At 39.2% G+C, this 23,521-nt stretch overlaps 2 protein-coding genes across 3 annotated transcripts; one reads left to right on the forward strand and one right to left on the reverse strand.

Annotated features, from left to right (window-relative positions):
- The first annotated feature begins 140 nt into the window (after positions 1 to 140).
- cracr2ab (calcium release activated channel regulator 2Ab) lies at positions 141 to 9,952 on the forward strand. 2 transcript variants are annotated; one of them, XM_087787277.1, is made up of 17 exons: positions 141 to 411; positions 1,412 to 1,523; positions 1,593 to 1,773; positions 1,842 to 1,988; positions 3,612 to 3,702; positions 3,769 to 3,864; positions 5,260 to 5,447; positions 5,520 to 5,591; positions 5,675 to 5,723; positions 5,803 to 5,885; positions 6,783 to 7,419; positions 7,485 to 7,620; positions 8,900 to 8,981; positions 9,041 to 9,155; positions 9,250 to 9,351; positions 9,421 to 9,497; positions 9,786 to 9,952. In XM_087787277.1, exons 1-17 carry the CDS (start codon positions 256 to 258, stop codon positions 9,871 to 9,873), a joined length of 2,412 nt encoding a protein of 803 aa, XP_087643403.1. In that variant the 5' UTR covers positions 141 to 255; the 3' UTR covers positions 9,874 to 9,952. The 2 variants fall into 2 exon arrangements, with proteins under 2 accessions (XP_087643403.1, XP_087643404.1); XM_087787278.1 differs by having other exon boundaries at positions 6,876 to 7,419.
- A 125-nt stretch (positions 9,953 to 10,077) lies between these two features.
- On the reverse strand, positions 10,078 to 22,383 carry prmt8b (protein arginine methyltransferase 8b). The gene is made up of 10 exons (XM_087787290.1): positions 22,059 to 22,383; positions 21,079 to 21,294; positions 18,594 to 18,749; positions 17,164 to 17,227; positions 16,944 to 17,086; positions 15,958 to 16,045; positions 15,374 to 15,489; positions 13,697 to 13,847; positions 12,383 to 12,504; positions 10,078 to 11,773 (listed from the first exon to the last, which is right to left on the reverse strand). The coding sequence occupies exons 1-10, from the start codon at positions 22,125 to 22,127 to the stop codon at positions 11,690 to 11,692; spliced, it is 1,209 nt and encodes a 402-aa protein (XP_087643416.1). The 5' UTR covers positions 22,128 to 22,383; the 3' UTR covers positions 10,078 to 11,689.
- Between the last annotated feature and the right edge of the window lie 1,138 nt (positions 22,384 to 23,521).

Consider the following 23,521-nt stretch of genomic DNA (forward strand, 5'->3'; position numbering starts at 1 on the left):
TCTCATCAAAGGCAGAAATTGGTTCCCTGGCCTGGTCTTTGACACTGTTTTATTGTTCTAAAAATCATAAATTTCATGGCCCAACAGGAGAACTGAACTCCCTGCTACAACCTCTTCGGGCCATAGAACTATAAAAAAAAAACAACCTCTGACATCATCGTCATGTTTCTTGGGTTTCAGATCGTTCTTAATTTGTCTCTTCAGAAACTTCCACCGCTGATGACTTGTTCCGCTCCGAGTGTCCTCGAGTAAGACATGGAGGGGAAAGAGAGCAAGATGAATGGAGTTGGTCAGCCTCCAGGGTGGAGGGGGTCCGACTGGGGGAGCATTGCCTTGCTGGATAAGACGGCCGAGTTCTTCCAGACCTGTGACGTCGAAGGCAAGGGTTACATCACCCGCACCAACATGAGGGTGAGGGTAAAGTGTGTCACTAAAGCTTTTCTCGGTGTGTATTTGGCACATATTCACACCTGCAACACTGACTGTCGCAGCAGCACCATTGATGGAAATGTTTATAAAAATGTGTCCTGGATGTCCAGAGCTCCCATGAAGACGCTGTAATAATGCCTGAGCTCTGTGTGTGATAAGCTGGTTTAAAAACTTTATCACAAGCGTCTGCAGCTTTCACTGACACTGTAGCCTGTGTGTGTTTTTATTTATTCAATTATGCATATATATTTTAAGAATTTTGCGTTAAGTTAGAAACGTATGATGAAGACATTTTCCAAATGATTAAAATAATACTTTTTTAAATTAAAATAATCAAGGTTTTACTGTCATTAAAAATAAATAAATCAATTTAATGTAAACTATGCATATATAATTACAATATATACAATTTAATGTAATACATTTTAATAACAAATATTAAATTGGAGAGTTACGTAATTTAAGTCCTAATGTTCAGATATAAACGGTATTGCATTGTTTTAATTTCAAAACAGAATGACTACAGCTAGCACCGTTATCTGATGATGTCATCTAGTATCATGGCACTTAAAGAAACGGTGTCTTTGTAATAGCCAGAACATGTTGGATGACTTTGGAAGGTGCATGTATCATTATTTAAGATAATAGGAAATTTCACTTTTGTATAAGTAATAAACTTATGATACAAGAGCCTTTTTTCCCAACAATATAGTTAAATTTAGTAAAATTATAAGAATATTGATTAATTTTTGGTGCTAATTCTTTCCAAATATATTTCTATACAATAAGTAAAGACTTCAATTATCACTTTATATTTTTATTTAACAATGATTGTGATATAAATTCATTTGGACACATTTTTACATGTTGTAATAGACATATTTAGTCACTTTTTCTGGTGCGATTCAAGGAACAAAACAGTTTTACTTTTCAACTAATTCTTCTGATCTTGGATGTTTTTTTGTTGTGTGTTTCCTGGCAGAGGCTGGACAGAGTACTTCCTCTGTCTGCCAAAGAGCTGGAGGATGTTTTTGATTCTCTGGATAAAGACTCCACAGGTTTCCTGACTCTGGACACCTTTTCTTCCGGGTTCAGTAGGTCTCACTCCATCTGTGCTCGGAGAAGCATGGAGCGTAAGTCAAAGTGTCTCGTTCATCTCGCAGGTCAGTTCCTTCATGGACGGAGAATCTCCATGTCGGATGAACATCCCATGCCGGGCTTCAGGACCAGGGAGGCCCTCTACCAGAGCCAGTGGGAGGCCAAGCTCCTGGGCGGGGAGGACGAGGAGGAGCGCCACTTTTCCATGCTTCTGGACAGCCTGGGCGCCAGTAACGTCTTTGAGGAGTGAGTTGTGACGATGAATTTCCTTCTACGATGGTCACGGTGTGTCGCTCATCTTCGTCTCGGTGCAGCCCGGGCGAGGTGCGCAGCCTCTGGGCTCAGCTCAGGAAAGACGAGCCGCATCTGCTGTCCAACTTTGAGGAGTTTCTGGCCAGAGTGACCCACCAGATCAAAGAAGCCCATCAGGAGAAGAGGGAGATGGAGAGTGCCCTTGAGAGGTTGGTTTTCCTCGACCCCTCGTGGATAAAGAAAAACTAGAAAAGCACTCTCGCAGGGCATACCTCTGCCAAGGACCTGATTTTACATCGCAATACAAAACACAACATAAAGTCTTAAATTCAAACTTAAAAAAAAAAAGAGAAACATAAAGTGGCAGTAGCATCCCGGAAACTCGTTATTCTCACAGTAGGAGTGAGGAAGAGAAACAGCTGACAAAACCTTCAATTTTTCTGTGGATCCATATTGATTGGCAATTACATTTCCTTAGGGGACGCATTTTAAACTCTGGCACATGAGGGGCCATCATGCAAAAATAAAGAGGCATAAAACAAGTATTGAAAATATTGTAGAATTATATATGCTTAAGTTATTATTTTATTGTATTTTGTCTACTTATCTTTTTAAATATCATGTAAAATCACTTGTTTTCCAAAAGTATTAGTCTTATATTCACTTAACTCTTTCTGAGGGCAATAAAAACTCACAAAAATCCTAAATTCCTAAACATAAGCCCTCTATTCATATTTGGAGAAAATAACAAAACAAAATAAAAAATATAACTAAATACAACATTTAATTGTTATTTTCTACTTGGTCTTTGATCTCATGAGGGTCACTTGCTTTTTTTCCTCAAAAGTTATTACGGGGAAAACCAGACAATTGAATAACGATGAAAAAATTACCTCCTTGGCAGAGGTAAAAAAGGGAATAGGATCCTTTTTCCTACAGGCTTCATATTGTAGACGGGTGAAAATTTGCATCATTCAGTTTGTGAATAGTACAACAGGGTGGTACGTAGTAGTTACGCAGTAGTCTGAAAAATACCAATACATTGATATATCACGATACATTTTTTATGATACTGTATTCATACTCAACATCCCCCAATTTTTTTTTTTCTGATCATATTTGATTTTCATCATTGTTGCTTTATGGTTCATATTTAAATAAGGTATGCTTAAAATAAAAATTAATAATTTTACAACTATATTGATTTTAATCTTGTGATTCAACCTTTTGAGATTGAGATCCGGCAATGACTGAGGACGAGAGGATACAGTCGGCTGCAGCAGCTTTCAAAGACATTTAGGTTTTCAAAACCACTGAAAGTCACGACTTCGTTATGAGTCATGTGGTCTGTAAAATCTGCCAGAGTCAAGTACTCGGACAATACTACAAATGTATCCTTGTTACTACAGTATGGATTTATATCATATTGTGGCACCTGTATCTTGAAAGCCAGATTCTTGAAAACACACACACACCCCTAATGGTACATGATTTATCAGAGAGTTTGTGTGACATTCAAAACAAATCAGACAGTGTGACCACAGTCATCTGTGTGTTTGAATCTGTGGGCTCATTTTCCCATGGCACAACATGTTACGGTGTTACAGCTTGTTATTGCTCTCCACTCAGCTAATTGGGTATTTTTGGCTTAACTGTTGTCAGCCGGAATGTAAATACCACTCAGTATTCCTTTGAAAATGAGGCCCATTGTATGAAGAAGTGTGTGCGCCGCGCCACGCAACACGGAAACTCAAGTTAGACAACAATCCCTCTGTGTTCTTGGATATTAAATTGCAGGTTTATGAGTTAATCTTCGTGTGTTTTTGCTGCAGGAAGGCTGCAACACATGACAGCGAGATTCGATATTTGTACGAAGAGATGGAGGCTCAGATCAAGAACGAGAAGGACAGGATTTTCTTAAAGGTACGGCATCTCAGCCTCACGACACAACGGATGGTTGTCTTTATTCATCTAGTTTTTTTTTCACAGGATTCTGAACGTCTTCAGATGAAAAGTCTGGACCTGGAGCACCAACTGACCTCCAAAGAGAAAGAGCTGGAACAACTTTTCCAGAAGCAGAAAGGGGTGAGGATAAGTGGCAAGATTTCTGGTTGTTCCAACTCTTAAACTGACGATATTAATCCTTTTCCCTGATCAAGTCTTTATATTGAGGTAATGGTTCTCAGATGAAATCTTCACGGCATCACTTAAAGGACCATGAAGTGTGTTAGTCGATGGCAGAAAAGTGTGAAATCTGTGGTCAAACTATTTATTTTGCATCACTGTTGCTGTTTATTAACATGGGTTAACCCATATAATAAACAGACGTCATCAGTCATCCACAGCTAATGCCTCATGTGGTGTTCTGCAAGGTCCTACTTTAGCTCCCATGTTATTTTCCTTCTATATGCTACCTCTCGCTGCTTTGTCCGTCTTTCCTTGTATGTGTTTATATATATATATATATTTCCAAGAGTAAATGATGGCTTCTCTTTAAACAAACTACTACAGATGAACTTAAGAGTCATTCCTGTTAAAACGTATGTGGTAAATAATGCTATTCAAGTGACCTTTTCAAGACCAAGGTCAATGTCAAGTTAAAGGTCAAATGTTTAACACATACTAAGGGTTAAAATGTATGTACATAAACTCACACAATGCTGTGTAAACAAGTTTAATAAAAAGAAGAGCAACATGAACTCAATTATAAACGGTATAAAGATTTGAACTAATGCAAAAATATAAAAGATAAAACATTGTGCAATATAAAAGATTGGAAAACAGTTGTGAATGAATTAATGTATGTTTAAATTTAATTGTAAATATCAATATACACTTTATAGTAATTTAAAATAATGAAACATGGAAAATGTATTTACGTCTGAGAAGTCTGATATACAACCATCACCTAATATATAATTAAGAATAGTTTAATTTTAGTAAAGTCCATGAATTTTGTTATCAAAATCACACCCTTGAACATGTTCTATAATTTTATCCAAAAACAATATTGTCATTTATAATATAAAAATCCAGTTTCATGCTTGTCCAGCAGGTGTATCTACCGTGCTGTAACACGTTGAAATTAAATGTTATACCTGCTAGCCTAGCTCGTTCCGAACGATGCAGGTGAGTGAGATTTAGCATGTTACACTTATTTTTGTGTATTTTGAGGATGAGAATCTAAATTATATAAATATCCTATTAAATAAAAATAATTTAATAACAAATAACTAAGAAATAATAAACCTATATTCTCTTGAATTATCGTGTAATTACTGCTTCTTTAGTAGATGATATTTGGCAGAGATCAACTTGGTTCTGAGTCTTCAAAGTGTTTTTTAATAACCCAGTTCCTATAATCTAAAGAACAAAATGCTGCACCATCTAAAATAAAGTGAAAACTCAGTAAAAGTTCCAGATTTATATGCTCACACACTCACCGACTTTCCCACATTCGTTCTCTGCCTCGTCCTCCAGTTAGAGGTCCAGTGTCGGGAGCTGAGCAGCGAGAAGCAGGAGAGTCACGTGGAGAACGTGAAGCTGAAGATGACCAACGACGAGCTCACCAGAGCTCTGGACAGTACCAGTCAGGAGCTGGTGTTGGCCCAGGAGCAGCTCGGGATGCTGCAGGATCAGGCAGCGAGGCTGCAGCAGGAGAAGGAGATGTGGGTGGAGACACAAAAACACACACACATATGTCGACACATGCTTGGACACACAAACATGTTGTGTTTCAGGGAGATGTACAGGGTGACTGAAGGTCTGCAGAGAGAGAAGCAGAGTCTCATGAAGCAGCTCGATCTTCTCAGGTACCTCAGGTCACATGGATGCAGTTTTACATTCACCAGAAACATTCTTTATTCTTTTGAATGATTCCATGTGTGTGTTCCAGAGAGATGAACAAACATCTGAAGGATGAACGTGACATCTACGGCGGCGTGGTGAGTTTTTTATACGACAGGATTCAGAATAATTCGACACGCGTGTCTGTGTGTGACCAGAGGTCTTTGTCAAATCAAGCCGAGAACGTCGCTGAGGAAGAAGCAGAAGCAGCGCGGAGGTCTAGCCGAGCTGTTCGACGAGCCCACCCTGCCCACTCAGAGGTGAGAACTCGAAATAGGTTCTGTCTTCTCCAAGATGTCAAACATAACAGGCCAGTTCACCTGGTAGTTTACAAACTATTCTCTTTTATTCATGATTCCATGACCTAAAGTCTTTATCTCTGTAAAAACATGTTCGAACCTTATAGGTTAAATCCCTGTTAATGTATTTAAATCTGATTGAAATCAGAGTTTTGTTTGAGACGCAATGTATACATTACATTTGTCATAATAATTTCCTCTGTTTGATATAAGAAATTAAGGGTTTTATATTCACTGAATTCCAATTTATACCATGATATGCTGGTTAATTCAACCTAAGAATAACTAGCACTGTTAGCAAGTTTAGCATTTAGTAAAATCTATTTCACTTTACAGTCAAATTCTATTTCAACCCCTGTTTGCGTGTCTTTCTAATAGCAAGAATAATAATCCCCAGAATAAAAAAACATTAGACGATGGTCTGTAAAAATCATGATTTTTATGTCACATTATGTATTTATTAAAATAGTCTAAATAATTAACGCAAATCACGAAATGCATAAAAAAAATAGGTTATATACTGTATATTTTAAATTGAATTTAGTGTAGGAATTTCCAGGAATTGAGAAATTGTGCATGTTTGATAGAAAGTGTCGATTTTATTTTACAATTAATTAAATTGTCATTTTAATTAATTAATTTTTAAATCTTGATCCTTTTCAAATACATTTTGAGAGCTCATGAAGTGGACGCTGACACTTGTTCACTAGAATGAACCCGTATTGTGTTTTCATCAACTCGAGGAAAAACAGAGGATTTTAAATGAAAGATTCAGGTCAATAACCACGGCCGACATTTTGACTGACTTCGAGAACATGTTCTTCGTTTGATCCTCTGTTTCTCCTCTGTTTTCCAAAGACCCCCGCCATTCGAGGAGGGGTCCTTCCAGTATCTGGAGGCCTTGCCTATTGAGCACCTTCATATCGTGTTTGTTGCTTCCTCCTCCTGCAGCGAGGACGACGCCACTCCTCCCAGTTCCACCGCCTCCACTCCCGTAAACCCTCAACGGGCTTCGCTGAAGAAGACCACAGCCGGGTCAGTCAACGGCCTCGCCAGCCCGGCCCCTGTTAAGACTCACACCACCAAGCCGAAGGCCAAGAAGACCTTCGTCCGGACGGGAAGCATGAAGAGAGCCGAGAGGGAGCGGGCGAGGAAAGAGCTGACCAAGAAGTCCCAAGTGGAGGAGGAAGGTCTGGATTCTCCTCTGGATGGTTGGCCTCTGCGTCGAGTCATCTCCATAGAAGAAGACCACCTCCCCCATCTTCTACAAGGAGGTCCTCAACTTTTACTCCACCAACTGAGCGAAGAGGAGGATGAAGCTCAAAGTGACCTGGATTCAAGTGTTGCAGTCGCCGTGGATCCTTCAGCAGATATATCGACCAGTCGCATCCCAGTGCCGTCAGTAGGTCCTACGTCCAGGAAATCCCACTTCGTGAGACCGAAAACGACGCCCTTGTCCCCGAGAGTTCAACCTGTCGGCAAGGAGACTCAACCAGTACGTTTTCTTGTTCAGTCGTTCTAGATCAGAGTTTTTAACCTTTTTGTTTTCTGTTCTGGAAGACGAAAGAGGCAGCTGTGTTCGTCCCCGATCGCCTCTTCAAGGTGGTTCTGGTGGGGAACTCCAGCGTGGGCAAGACGTCGCTCCTGCGCTCCTTCTGTGAGGGACACGTCCACCCCTCGACCATCGCCACCGTGGGTAAGTTTAACCCCCGCAGAAGGTCTTATCAGAGTCTGTCCTAGAATACCTACAGTCACATGAAAGAGCTTGTGAAGTCACACTGAGAGCCGGTTCACATTGTTCCACTGATTATGTCACTTCTCATTAATCTTTTTCATGTTTCCATCTCTTTCATCTTCACCTCTGTTCGGTCGTGGTACTTTTTTCCTTCCTTTTTGGATCCAACGTTTTTCTACCAACGTTTACCATATAATGTTGTGATGGGGGATATTTCCTGAGGGGTCATATTTCTAGAGTTGTGTATTGGCAAGAATCTGGTGATATGATACATATATGTATGTGTGAATCCTCATACATGAATTAATTAATACCGGGACAATGACATAATATATTCTTGTTCATACAGTATCAGAGTATATTGTAATATGTTTGTAGTATTGTCAAGTACTTGACTCTGGTGTTTCAGATTTACAGACCACATGTCTCTTGATGAAGTCGTAACTGCTTTCATTTGTTTGAAAACCCAAATATGTCGAAACATCAGCTTTAAAAGATGCTTGAGTCGACTGTATCCTCTCATCCTCAGTCACCTACAGGCAGGGTTTCATTCTTCTTAACACTGCAGGGGACTGTAATGACTGCTGCCATCAGGCTGCTGAAATTTTAATTGCAACACAAAAATTAAGTGAATATTGTTATTTGTAAATAATTTTCTTTTTTTTAATTTAAACTTGCTTTATTAAAATATAATATAAAAATAATGTTATGCTTTAAACAAATATTGACCTGAAAAATGGGCAAAATACATTGTTAATATGAAGTGGAAATTGAAAAAAACAAACAAAAAAAAGTATTGAAATATAAAAAAAATAAATGAAGCCATTTTAATAATTTACATTACTTAGTTTTTATTAAATATGTCATATTATTTTTACTTTTCTTTTTATACAACCCTGTGGACAGAACTGTGGACAAAACATGTACTTATGGCTCATTTAATCAATTTCAAAGGACAAAAAGACTCACAAATAGGGAAATAAAAAACAAAACAACTTGAATAAGTTGGATTAGAAATTAAAATATCAAATTTTAAGTAAAAGGTCCGAGCTTATGGCAAAATATTTTTTAATTTTCCGGCGCCTATTTCCTTGTATTCCCTATCCCAGCTACTTAGGGCAAGAGGCGGGGGACACCCCTGAACAAGTCACCTAACACATGTGTTTGGACTGTGGGAGGAAACAGGAGTGAATCAAAGACATTTCTCTGTCCAGTCGCTCATCAGAGTCTTCGTCCACAGGTATCGACTACAGCGTGAAGACTCTGACGCTGGACAACATGCAGGTGGCGATGCAGCTCTGGGACACGGCGGGACAGGAGAGGTACGTTTCTTGAAGGACGGTCCAAACGAGAAGCTGCTGGACTGAAGGTGTTTTTGAAGGTTTCGCAGCATCACCAAACAGTTCTTCCGCAAGGCTGACGGCGTGGTCCTGATGTACGACGTGACGGTGCTGGAGAGCTTCCGGGCGGTCAAACCCTGGCTGGACAACATCAAGGTCGGTCAGTGAGAGTGGATCCCAGGGTGAAAGTTCATGTGAAATTACCTCTGGACTCGTCTGTGTGTGTGTGTGTGTGTGTGTGTGTGGACAGGACGCTGCAGAGGAAGGAATCCCTGTCCTGCTGCTGGGCAACAAGATGGACAAGGACGAGGACAGAGTCGTGTCCTTCAGAGACGCCGAGCAACTGGCCTTTGTACGTGTCTTCACTTCCATAGCTTCGACTGATGAGTTGAACCCAATGTGTTGTTTTGTGTGTCTGCAGGAGAACCAAGTCATGTTTTCTGAGGTCAGTGCTTACACAGGGAAGTACGTGACGGAGTCGCTCACACACCTGGCCAGGTGAGAACACAAGCAAGCATTAGTTAGTTAGTTACCCTTTGATCATTTTTCTCTGATCGTCACTGTGTGTTTGTTTGTGTAATTTAATGAAGTGTGTTTTCTGAATCATTTTAAAATGTGTTTTTTATAGTCTATATATTCTTATATTCTATATATTGTCAAGACACTTCTTTCTACTCTTTTTTTAATTTTTTTTTTTATTTTAACAATTGATTTTTCTTTGTGTGTGTGTGTGTGTGTGTGTGTGTGTGTGTCGTCTCTACGAGTGACCTCCTTCTTTCTCACCAGAGTGCTGATGGAGCAGGAGGACCGAGTCAGGGACACCACCATCATCCTCACCGCTCAGCCTGTTAGAAGAAAAGCCTGCTGCAAGTAAAGACTCTGCCGGGTCACGGCCGCCTGTTACCTCAGCAAACAGCTGACGTTTTTATATGTACATATTGCTCGTTGATCAAAGTAAGACTGTCGATAAACTCCTCAAATCAAAGAATAATAATGGTTATATATTGAAGTTTATCTACTCTTGCAATCAGTGTATATTAATATATACAAGGAAATAATTAAATCAAATACCAAAGCATTTCATTTCAGTTCTTTATTCCCTTTTTATCTTTTCAACACCTTCCTTGTTATGATGTGGCTCCAAACTTTCCACTGAATTCAAACTTTCTTTCTACTCATGCAAACGTTCAACCTGAGGTCCAAACACACGACCTCAGAAACATAAACTAAATTCCATTCAGCAAGAGAAAATATCACGTTGATTTATGAATGTTACATTCAATAGTCTTCCATCAAGTTGTTCCAGGAGATGGCGCTATTGCTCAGATATTTTCATCGGAAGCGACGTTCACTTGCAGCTGGAGAAACTGAAAATCACACCTTAATATATGTTGTTTCAAAAAACCCTCAAATTCCCTGATGTTGAGTATCCGGTGTACTTGAGCGATCGAAGGGAAGTCAAGTGTGTACATGTGCAGTTGAGGTATGACTCTAAAATCATTAAACAATATTTAGTTAATGTAACAATTTCACGTTTCTAAAATAATGTTACGGGTTATTCTACGAAACCAGTTTTTCCAAAAGTGCCAAAATGTATTTAAATCAATGATTTAATTTAATGTTATCAAGTACATGTTGATATTTGCTTGTGAGTATTTATTTATTCTCCCCCCCCCAAGAACATACACTATGTTCTCAGGTCTGAAATGCATTTCACCAAAAATAAACATTAAAAATGCATACATTACCTATATGGTGGGTTTAAAATAAAACATTTATGAAAAAAAGTATAATTTCTTAAACCGAAAATCAGGATTTATGTCATTCACTTAAGCTTACCATATACTGGCTATTACAAAGACATTGTTTATTTTTGTGACATCAAAAATAATTGCCCACAATTTGATACATTTATTTGCTGTGAGAAACTGTTAAAATTAACATGATTATAATTAAGTTGTAAAGTAAAGGACATTTTAAACTGTATCCTGTTCTTGCTAGCTAAGCTAGCTAATAGGGATTAAGTGTGTTTGGCAAGAATCTGGCGATATATTGTGATACTGTAGGAAGAAGGATATATGTGTAGTATTGTTGAGTACTTGACTCTGGTGTTGCAGAATTTATAGACCACATGACTCTTGACTAAGTCGTCACTGCTTTCATTTGTTTTGAAACCAAAATATGTCCATTTTTATTATTCCTTTAGCTGCGGAGAAAGTTGACTGCTGCCATCTAACGGCCTTGCAGCACAAAAATGAACAAAAGCCGTGCATATGTTCATGTTAATTGTAAAATAAAAATCTAAAAAAAAAACGAAATACTTGACTTTATAAAAATATGATTTTCTGATTTCGGAAAGCCAGAAATACACATTTATATTTTGTTTGTTTATATCGATACAGTGCCGTTGAATATCGATATCATATTTAGTGTATGTATAATTTTACTTCCTAAAAGGAGTGATGCCTAAAGTGGGAAAATATATAAATACATTGGTAAAAATGGCTTGTTGTAGATCATTTTGAAAGAAATAATAAATGCCACTGGTTTCGTACAAAGACCCGTACATTGGAACTTTGACTAGGAAGTGTGATCCTGCTGCCAGACATCCGGACCTCCAGTAGCACCACCTCTCCAGGAGGCTGGTCCACAGATTCTGGGCGTGGTCTTCCTGGTCGGTCTGGAGGCTCTTAACGCATCTTATAGTCGTGGGAGATGGCAGCGTCACAGAGCTGCCCCTTGAAGTCCAGCTCCAGAGTGAACTCCAGGTCTCTCTGCGGAGGACAAACTCAGTGAGACGAGAACAATTTGTCCCGCACACACACACACACACACACACACACACACACACACACACACACACACACACACACACACACACACACACACACACACACACACACACACACACACACACACACACACACACACACACACACACACACACACACACACACACACACACACACACACACACACACACACACACACACACACACACACACACACACACACACACACACACACACACACACACACACACACACACACACACACACACACACACACACACACACACACACACACACACACACACACACACACACACACACACACACACACACACACACACACACACACACACACACACACACACACACACACACACACACACACACACACACACACACACACACACACACACACACACACACACACACACACACACACACACACACACACACACACACACACACACACACACACACACACACACACACACACACACACACACACACACACACACACACACACACACACACACACACACACACACACACACACACACACACACACACACACACACACACACACACACACACCACGTTTTTGTCATTGGGCCTGACGGTGATGCTGCCGAACATCTCCTCGCCCTTCTTCACCGTCATGTAGTCCTCCAGGTAGAAGACGGTTTGTTTCCAGTGGGTGCTGGGAGCGTCGGGGGCTGAGGAAGAGGAAGAGCGTGAAGGAGGTGAGAGAGACAGCAGCCTCGGGTCCAAGCATCCAAACATAGAACCTCCTCTTCGCTGGATTATGTCATCACAGCTGATTGGCACGTAAAGGCAGGAATTTACATAACTAATGGATGGATGAACAGATGATGGTGAGTCACTGGAGGAGAGGATTTAAGGGTTTTCTAGCTGCATGTAATTAAAATATCACACAAGAGGTTTAACCACCTCATTTTGGGAATCCAATAATGACTGAGAAAGGAAACATTTTAGTTTAATCTAAAATGTGAGAAAAGCTAATAAAATGTGCTGAAAAAATTTGGATGGATGGTTGGATGACCAGATCGGTTGAAGGTCAAATGGACAGATAGATGGATGGATGGAGAAATGGATAGATGAATCGAAAGATAAAAAGGGGGTCAATAGATGGATGGATGGGCAAATGGATTGATGGATGAATGAACAGATAGAGGGATGTGCAGATGGACAAATGGATGGATGGATAGATGGATAGATACATTTATGAACCAATGGAAGGATGAATGGATGGATGGATGGATGGATGGATGGATGGATGGACAGATGGATGGCCAGTTGGAAGGATGGATGGATGGATGGATGGATAGATGGACAGATGGATAGATGGACAGATGGACGGATGGATGGATGGATGGATGGATGGATGGATGGATGGATGGATGGATGGATGGATGGATAGATGGACAGATGGATGGATGGATGGATACATTTATGAACCAATGGAAGGATGGATGGATGGATGGATGGATGGATGGATGGATGGATGGATGGATGGATGGCCAGATGGATGGATGGATGGATGGATGGATGGATGGACAGATGGATGGCCAGATGGAAGGATGGATGGATAGATGGAAAGATGGATGATCGATGGATAGATGTATGAACCATTGGACGGATGAGTGGATGGATGGACAGATGGATGGTCAGACGGATGGATAATGGATAGACAAATGGATGATGGTTGGATGAACGGATCGGTTGATGGTTAAATGGATGGACAAATGGATGGATGAATAATGGATGGATAGATGCATGAACCAATGCATGAATAGATGGACAGATGGATGGAGGGACGGACGGATGGGTGGATGGATGGATGGACAAAAGGCAGGAAGGAAGGATGGATGGACGACTCGCGCTCACCTGTGGAGAAACCCGTCTTCTTGTGACACTTGGTGAACTCGATGTTAAAGTATGTGACGAGTGCGTGGACGTAGTCGTTGCGCTGAACCTGCAGGCAGAACGCCGAGGTGAAGGTCAAGTCCTCCAGCTTCACAGTGTAGATGTCCACTTCCTGTGAGGAGACAAGAGGAGCGTCTTATTCATCCTTCTCCACACGCATCACACCTTATAAAACACATTCTCTCCGTGTGTGCACGAGCACAGGTTGAATCATGGTCAGCAGTGCACATGTCGTGTGGGTGTCCTCCCTCTGGGCGACATGACTGAGAGTGTCCGTGTGCGATTACTCATGTCTGTACAAAGGGTTTACTGTAGCAACATGCGAGTGGGTTTAGTTACTCCTCCGCTCTCGATGACAGGAGGACCGTCAATCACTGTGAGGCTTCAACGACAATGTAATAACAAGCCTGACACGCTGATGTTTCTCCTCGGACACTTGTGTTCGAGAGTAAAGAAGGACTTAAGTAACAGACACAGTCACGTGACTTTCTTAATACTGAACTCTATATATTTAAACAAGTGGAATCTGGATTCATGGCTGTCCCGCAATTTTTAAATACCTTCTCGTGTTCTGTCTTTTACGAAGACACTGTTTCTTTAGGTGACACTCAAACCCTTGGATGTGCGAAGGATTCATTTGCCTTTTCTGTTGGTTAGAGTCAGTGAAGCCCGTATTTAAAAAAATGTCATTACGAACACTAAGCTTGAAGCAAAACTAAAGAAGAAGAAGAAGAAGACGAAGATTTAATTCTAATGTTTTGCACTTTTACAAGAGTAAAAGTAAAAAAATAATAATTGACAAACGTATGCATTATGATAACTTAATCTGCTACACAATAATGGGGGTTAGCTAATGGTCAGGGTTAGCGCTAGGGTTATAGTTGTCATTTGGGTTAACGTAAGGATTAGTGTAAGGGTTAGGGTGAGCGTGTTAGGTCTATAGTTATGGTTAGCATTAAAGTAAGAGCTAGCATAAGGGTTAGGTTGAGCGTTAGCTTTAGGGTTAGAATTAATGGAAAAATGGACGGATGGATGGATGGATGAACGGATGGTTGGATGGATGGATAGATGAGAAGATGGATGATGGATGATGGATGATGGATGATGGATGATGGATGATGGATGATCGATGATCGATGATGGATAGACAGGTGGATGGATTGACAGATAGATAGATGGATGTAAAAATGGATAGATGGGTGGACAGATGAAAAGGGGATGGTCGGATGGGTGGATGGATGGATAAATGTATGAACTAATGGAGAGATGAATAGATGGATGGCGAGATAGAAGGATGGACAAATGGATGGATAGATGGAAAGATGGATGATTGGATGGATAGATGTATGAACCAATGGATGGATGAATGGATGGATTGACAGATGGATGGTCAGATGGATGAATACACAAATGGATGGGTTAGACCTGAGTTAGGGCTAAGGTTCTGGTTAGCCTTAAAGTAAGAGCTAGAGTTAGCGTAAGGGTAAGGTTGAGAGTTAGCTTTAGGGTTAGCATTAGGGGAAGGGTTATAATGAGTTATGGTTATGGTTATGGTTATGGTTAGGGTTAGGGTTAGGGTCAGGTTCAGGTTCAGGGTTAGGGTTAGAGAAGCATAAGAAGACAATATGGTCCACTGACCTTGAGCAGGCAGGCGTTAGAAACCACTTGTTTGGGATCCACCATGTCGACCAGAGGCTCCTTGATGGCTACGTTGCGAATGCAGCTCATGTCGAATCCATAAACATTCTCCCACCCTGGACATAAAAATCAACTCCCTCGATTCTCCTGCTCACACAGAAACAGTCCCGCTGGGCTGTCGGCACAACGTGGTAGGAACTGACCCTCAAGAGATCAACTTCTTCAGCTCCCTCTAAAGCAGATGTTTAAACTCAGATTTACAACGGACCTCTGTGCTGCTCTGTCTGACATTTAACTAAGCAGGTGCGAGCAGATGATGCGAGTTCCAGGTTGAGCTGAAAAGTGCCACTGAAGATAAGAGGAACTAAAAATAAAAGTGTGTGGGTTTGGTTTGCTGCCAACTGTGGAGGGATTTGAGTGAAAGTCATTTGTCATTGTGTCACAGAGAAGAGCTGAACAGGTATGTTGGATGTTTAGACCCTCACCTTCGAATCAAACCAACTGGGCATGAAATTATAGGAAAATAAATGGACTTTAATGTTGAAGTTGACGTTTACTTAAAGCAAAGTTCTTTGCCGACTTACAGTGTATTTTGAAATCTTTGTACTGCCTATCTTCGATGGCCACAACGTACATACTCGCGCGGTCAGGAAACATCAAGCCACCAGGTTTCTGGAAAGAGAAAAAAAAAAGAGGGAAGAAAAAGAATGAGGCAAATGCTCAGAATCGCGGTCATAAAACATCCCAGGCTGCCAGTACTGGTGGTTATGATCACACTTTATTCAATTATTACTGGTGAGTCAGCATTTGTCAGCGTCAAACACAATCCAAGAACAAGTCAACAAAGTAGATTGACAACTATGTAGTAGTTTCAGTAGTACACACTCTTGTGCAGAAGTAAATCAGTGCCATAAGAATATTGAATGTTTGAAATGTAAATGTAATTTCAAACGCTGTAATTCTTTCACTGAAAGGTTTTATTTATTGAATAATTGAATTGAATCATTAATAAATTTAAAAAAAGGTTGAATTTGTGGCGGTTTTCTTAGAATGATTGGATTAAAAAAAACAGAATATGTACATAAAATTTACACTTTAATTTTAGTTTATAATTCTAATTTCAATAATACTCTTCGTATTGTCTTTAAGCACTATTATGATAAAATATTTATATTGAATTTGAAATCCTATAATATAAAAACCACAGGAAACATTTGTTGAATATTTGAATTAGAATATCAAACTCTGTCTAAACGTCCAAACATATTGCATTTAATAAAAACTATTTCAACCTTTCAATATTCAAATTGTTTAAATAAAAACAAATCCAATGCTTTAACAAAAAAAACAGGTGTACATATTTAATTTACAAAAAGAAAGTTTCAACATTGGATACGTTTAATTCAACCGGTCAAGAATCTGTTGACATTGGTCATTGATTCCATACTCTTGTACTGGTAGTTGCAGTGACAGCAACTAGATATAGGTTAAATTAAACTGTGAGGAAGAAAGTACAACAGTCAAATCAGTCTTAAAATGGTGACTATCATATATTTATTTATCTGTATACCAGCCACTTGTCTCTGGCGAAGATGACGGTGTTCAGCATGGACTCATAGAAGAGGCAGTAACCCATCCACTCCGAGATGATGATGTCCACCTTGTCCACGGGCAGGTCCACCTCCTCCACGCGACCCTTGTAGATGGTGATGACTTCATGTGGAGAGAAATTGAAGTTCATCTCGTCTTCAGTCATCCAACAACAACACAGCGTCACCAGCACCGCTCACCATTGTGGAGCTGATTGGACTTGATTATCTTCTCGGAATATTCCGATATCCTTGAACATTCGATCTGTCGTTTGAAAAAGAGGAGAAGCTCATGAGGGGCAATTCATGACCTCAACCTCTGTCAACGTTTGAGGAACATTCTCGGATCTTGATTTATTGTTTCATCTTTCATCTATTTTCACTTGTTCTATTTTGCCAACAATGACCAGATTCAATTGATTTTTCCATGAGCAAAAGTGAAATTAATTTGAGCTTCATGGTTGGGGATTCAGTCATAAATAAAAAGGTTTGAAGGTGCTCTGATGTTTGAGCTATAGCTCTGTGTTTGTTGGTTAGCTTATGGTAGCTAGCACAGGTTTGCTACCTGTTGTATTGAGATGAAAGAAATTCTTCAATCCAACTAGCAGAACCTGAACGGTTGACTCTCCTGTTCCTTTTTTTAACCAGTCTAAATAATTATGTGAAAGGTCTTTACATATTTTATCTGTTATCATAGTCATGTTATGGTTTATATTTCAATAAAGTGTGTGTAAAATAATCATTAATTTACTCAAAAATATTCACAGCGTTTGTCAATTTTTTGTTGCAATTAAACTTCCTCATTACATCCCCCGCAGCTAAAGGAGCAATGAAATCCTGCAACATCCTTGCGTTGACTGAGGACGAGAGGATACAGTCGGCTCCAGCAGCTTTTAAAGCCGATGTTTGGACATATTTTGGTTACAAAACAAATGAAAGCAGTTACGACTTCGCCAAGAGTCATGTGGTCTGTAAATTCTGCAACACCAGAGTCAAGTACTCGACAATACTCCCAATATAAACTTGTTCATACAGTCTCTTTATATATTGTATTGTTGTCCCTGTATCATGATACGTATCGTACGGTGTCTTGATTAAAGGTAGGTGCTAGCGAGTGTTCGCTTTTAAAGACAAACTGCACATTTTATCTGGATGAAACTTCACTGATCAATGTTGAAATCATTTTCCTTTGCATTTCTGTTCCTGAGAAAAAATTCAAACCAACCACTTGTGGCCAAGAACAAGAAATCACAAATTATGTTTTCAAATCTGAATGTGTCATTGAAAATAAGGAAGTATGTGGTACTATAATACATTTTGCTTCAACCCGTAGTTAAACTTAGGTTGAAGATAACTGAGGTTGAAGATAGGTGACAAGTAAAAGTTTAGAGCTGAAGAAGATTTGGCATTGACCTTGACAACCTCCTCATCTTGACTGATAGCAAACAATGGATGGTTTTACAGGGACCCTGAAGTCTTCAGCCATATTGAATTTACATAAGACTAAATCTTCACTTAAGTATCCCAATGACATTTGGAGGTTGAATAAATATGCTAAAATATTCCAGTATGACTGGCAAAGCCCCGGAGAAGAGATAATGTGAACAAAGCGAATCAGACCAGCGTCTCACCCCGTACACGTGTTTGGCACCGGCGTTGGCAGCAAACATGGCCAGGATCCCAGTGCCGCTGCCCACATCCAGAACTATCTTATCCTTGAACACGTGCTTATTGTGGTACATGGCGTTCCTGTAGGTCAAAGTCCGCACTTCGTCTTTCAGCATTTCCTGTGGATTCGAACAAAAGCAACTTTATTTCTGTCGAGAGACCCAATGAAGTTAAAGCAGCACGAACGAAGGTATAAATAGGATGAGTCATCACCAAAATGAATAAAGAATCATGGAAGTGAACAATCAATAGCTTCATGTGTGTCCATATTTAGGCCAGAACTTATTACAGAACCTCTTTAAATAGGAGTCAGCGCCGCACAAAGCCTTGAGGGACCCTCTCATAACCTCCTCCTGTGCCCATTCTCATCCCACTTTCCTCTTTTCCTGTGCAGCACTTCTCTAATAAGGACATTGTCTAGGTCTGACCGTAGATGAGAACCTGATCCACATACTAAATATGGACTCATTCTGAAAGGTTGTTGTAAATCAGGACATGGAAGAGGAGTAGAATTTTTCTTTTTTAAACAATAAGATGTGTTGTTGTTGTTAAACTTAAAAAGGTAAATTATGTCACAGCTCGATCTGGAGCTTATAATCCATGCATTTGTGTCTTCTCGTTTAGACTATTGTAACAGTTTATTTTCATGTCTAAACAAGAAGGAGCTGTCTCACCTGAGTGAGAATTCTGACCCGCTCTAGTAGAAGAACTAACATTTCACATTTCTCCGATCCTTAAAACTCTTCACTGGCTGACAGTTTATTTCTGGATCAATTTTAAATTCTGGTTCTTACTTTCAGATATATTCATGGTCAGACTCCTCCTTACATCAGTGATCTTATCCAGCCTTACACCCCAGCTCGGGGTCTGAGGTCTGTGGATCAGAATCTAATGATGGTTCCTGAACACCCTTCCAGACCAGAGGAGAGAAATCCTTCCAGGCTGTTGCTCCTCAGCTTTGGAACGATCTTCCTCTCTCTCTGTGTGTTTGATGATCTACTGACTCCTTTAAGAAGCATCTTAAGGCTTTTCCCTGATTTACTGGGACTCCTATGTTTGTCTTATGTGTATAAGATGCATGACCATGTATCATCGTCTTGGAATTGATGGGTCTAAAATGTTATCTTATCCCCTTTTCCAAAATGTGGATGTGTATCCATGTTTGATGTTTATTTTAAGTTTAATTTGATTAATCATTTACAAAATCTATCACAAATAAACGTTTAGAAATAACATTCCTTTGACAGATTTTAGCTCGAGGACATCTTGTCCCGTGGCTAATTGAAAAGTAAATAAAAAAAATCTTTTGCATTACAGATAAACAGACAACGTCAGAAGTTGTTTTGATATGGAAACGGCGTATTACCCATGAATCACCATCCCACAAAGTCTTGTCTAAACTGCTGACTCATGCATTGACTCTCCTTGATTCAGCTTATTCTCAGCTGGGTTATCGGGAGGTCGGGTTGGTCCCGTCTGACTGAGCACTGCCGTGAGAGGTTGAAAACATCTGAGAACGTGATTGGTCGGTAACAAACGTGAACTCACGGCAGATCCCTCAGTCACAGTATAATGATTAAAGTCAAATAAGAGGCGATAAGACAGAAATTGTAGTTATTGCGCAGTAAGTAGACTTATTTAGGAAATCATTGAAAATGTACTACTATTTTCATGGACTCTATAAAAGCCATGGGTTAACCCTTCTTGAGAGGGTCAAGATGACCCTGAGGCCCTAATGTGATATAACGCTGGTTAAGTAACTCATTTTATATATAGCAAATGAACACTATCCTTTTAATTTTTAACAGTGCAGGTGATACCATCTTCAAAACCCATAGTATTGGACAACTTATTGTGTTGCAATCCTAATAACATACAAGGATACAACATGTCAAGTGGTAAATTGTACCTCGGAATGACTACAGTATGTGCTATAATGGACTAGTTCAGTAAAAAAAAAAAAGTCATTTATTTTATTAAACACTTGGAAAAAGTCAATCTGAACAATTCTCCTGTTGATTAAAAAGGTAACACTTATTAGACACTATCTTAACAGAAACATTGAAAATAAATCATCAAATCAAATTATGCAGTATTTCTTTCTTGCCTGAGACCTTGGCTCCTGTGGATATCTAAAAGAAATAGTGTCTCTGTATTTTCAATAACATTACAGAGATTTATGGATTACGAGGTAGAACGTCACTGCAGGACAGACATTAATAAAAATGTGTGTGTAGGGAATTATGGTTTTATTAAAAATACAGTATATATAGTACCTGGGGCATCATTCTAATAATGCAAATATTGAACATTTATATTAATATTTTAACATGCCTTTGACATCTTTTAGAGCTCATGATAATGACCTAAACCTTCTTGAAGATCATGACTGCCATTAAATGTATAATTGAACAGGAAAAAAAACATGGTATACATTGACCTTCTTACCTCATGAATACCAAAGTGGGCGTACGAATCGAAGTAGTAATCCCGGGATGTCATTTCCTCCGGGCTGATGAATTTCGTGTTTTTACCTCGACCCAGAGTCGGACAGGTGGCCACGCCGGCGATGTGCGGCGTGTGGGGGATGCAGGGCACATGGTGGATTTTAGGGGGTGCTTTGGGCAAGGTGGAGGGATGGGGGACCGTCACAGGCTGACTCCTCTGGAAGACGCGGAGAAGATGTGTTAGTCTTGAACCACGCTTGACTCAGAATCCATGATGGTCTGTTCTTTCATTTCAAAATAATTTCAGTTTGAAGACAGGAACATCTGCTTTCTTTACACCTGCCTCTGTGACTGGATCCTCTTCTGGTGTGGGAAGATGATTATTTAGATAATTCTATTGATGCACAAACTGATGATATATTAATAATAGGTCTATTAAAACGAATAGTTTCGAGTCAACACTGAAAATGGTTAAACAATCTTTTATTTTATTTTGAAAATCACGAAGGTTATGTAAAGGTTTTGCTAAAGGACACTTCAGGAGACACAGTGGGTTGACATAATGATTTAAACGAGTCTTATTGTTTTGTCCTATTAAAAAAAACCCACACACATATATACATATATATATATATAAACATCTGTCGTCACATCTGCTTTCTAGTTATTCTGACGTTTACATTGCACTTGACTGAAGCAGGATCGAACCTTTACAGCAGCGAACTGGGTTCATTTCAGCACCGAGGACAGCGATTAATACAACCTTTATATGTGTAGATGTTCGATACACTGTTTTATTTTGGGGAATTACGAGTCATTTATAATAAAACATGAGCTTAAATAGCCACAGCTCAGATCTCAAACATGCCACTGTATGTTTAAAAAAATCCATCTAATTTGTAAACCGGGTTTCTCGCCGTCGAAAGATCGAGATTGGACCCGGTCCAGAGCCGCCGGTACCGGGTCCAGGACCGCACTTACCTCCGAGCTGTCCGCCTCCGCCATCTTCCGCCGGAGCCGCAAACACCGCGACGAGTGCGCCAGTCCCATGAGAACCCACGAGATTTACCCTCGATCTCCTCCAGAGCCAAGTTTAATCCCTTAAATCTCACCTGGATCCACCGAACACGAGGGTTTCCTATCATAGAGCAGCTTCAACTCATTTGAAGCGCGAGGAAAAAGTTGTTTGAAACAATTTAAAAAAATAATCCAATAATGCTCTCATTCCAGTTGGAAATCGGAGTCAAAATCCATCCTCACCATAAGCATTATTTCTTAAACGTTAAAAAAAAGAATGAAACGCTATTTTGTGAGTAAAGAATGTTGAGCAAGGACGTCTCTCACCGACGCGTCCTCCGCGGAGTCCGTGCGTGGAGAGAAAGTTCTAGGAGGGGTTTGATAAAGTGGGAATATGTTAAATACACACACGATTTGCAAAAACAGCAGAAACATAAGTCAGAAAATAAAGGTGTCAAATGATCAAGAGTATGAATTAAACTGTTGGAAATGAAATACTTTTTTTTCTGTTTGATTTGTAATATATAGAGTGCTTCATTAGAGAAGAGATGTTGAATACAGTTTGGAATAAGGCTGTAAGATAACACGTGGAAAAAGTCAAGCACTGTCAATTATTTTCAATATCATGGACAATTTCAGTCATTACAAAAGTCAAAGTAATTACAAAAAAAGAACAACACATATACATTTATCCATTTTTTAAATGATGACCCTCATAATATTAAATGATTTGTTTCTTTAAAGTAAGAGAAATATTACATTATTTTATATACCCTGCTCACATGTTCTGGATATTACAAAGACACTGTTTCTCTAAATGTCATCACAGACTGCATCCCTTAAACCCTCGCAGGAGCTAAGGTCTTGGGCGGGCAAGTTCTCTCTCAATTTGATGTGATTCAGTTTTTGTTTTTTTTGGTAGTTAGATAAGGTTAAGCTTCACTTCTACACCCTGTAAAAAAAATAATTTAACAGAAAATGGTTAAAATGATGTTACGTTGAGTGAAAGATATTATAAACTAAATGCATCTTCTCTTTGAAAAGTTGTTTTGTGTCTGTGAATATATATACTGTATATATATATATATATATTAATTTTTTTTAAACAAAAAAATATATATATATACAAAAGCACTTATCTGTAAATATGTTTAACCAAAAGCCTGTCTTTGAATTACTACAATTTATTTATTTTTATTTGATCCTTTTGTATTATTTGAATTCTAAATTTAAGAAAAAAAAAGTCTAAAGTCTCAATTAAATAATTAATTGTATCACAATTTATTTTTTTTCCACCTATATTTACTTATTCATAGAAACATATTCAGATATATTTACCAAATGTAGATAAATAACTTGTAATGACATTTTTCTTTCACAGTTATTTATTTTATTTTATTTATTTATATTCAGGATCATAATGGAAG

This window comes from Callionymus lyra, chromosome 3 (genome assembly GCF_982586985.1).
Source record: "Callionymus lyra chromosome 3, fCalLyr1.hap1.1, whole genome shotgun sequence".
Lineage (NCBI taxonomy): Eukaryota > Metazoa > Chordata > Actinopteri > Syngnathiformes > Callionymidae > Callionymus > Callionymus lyra.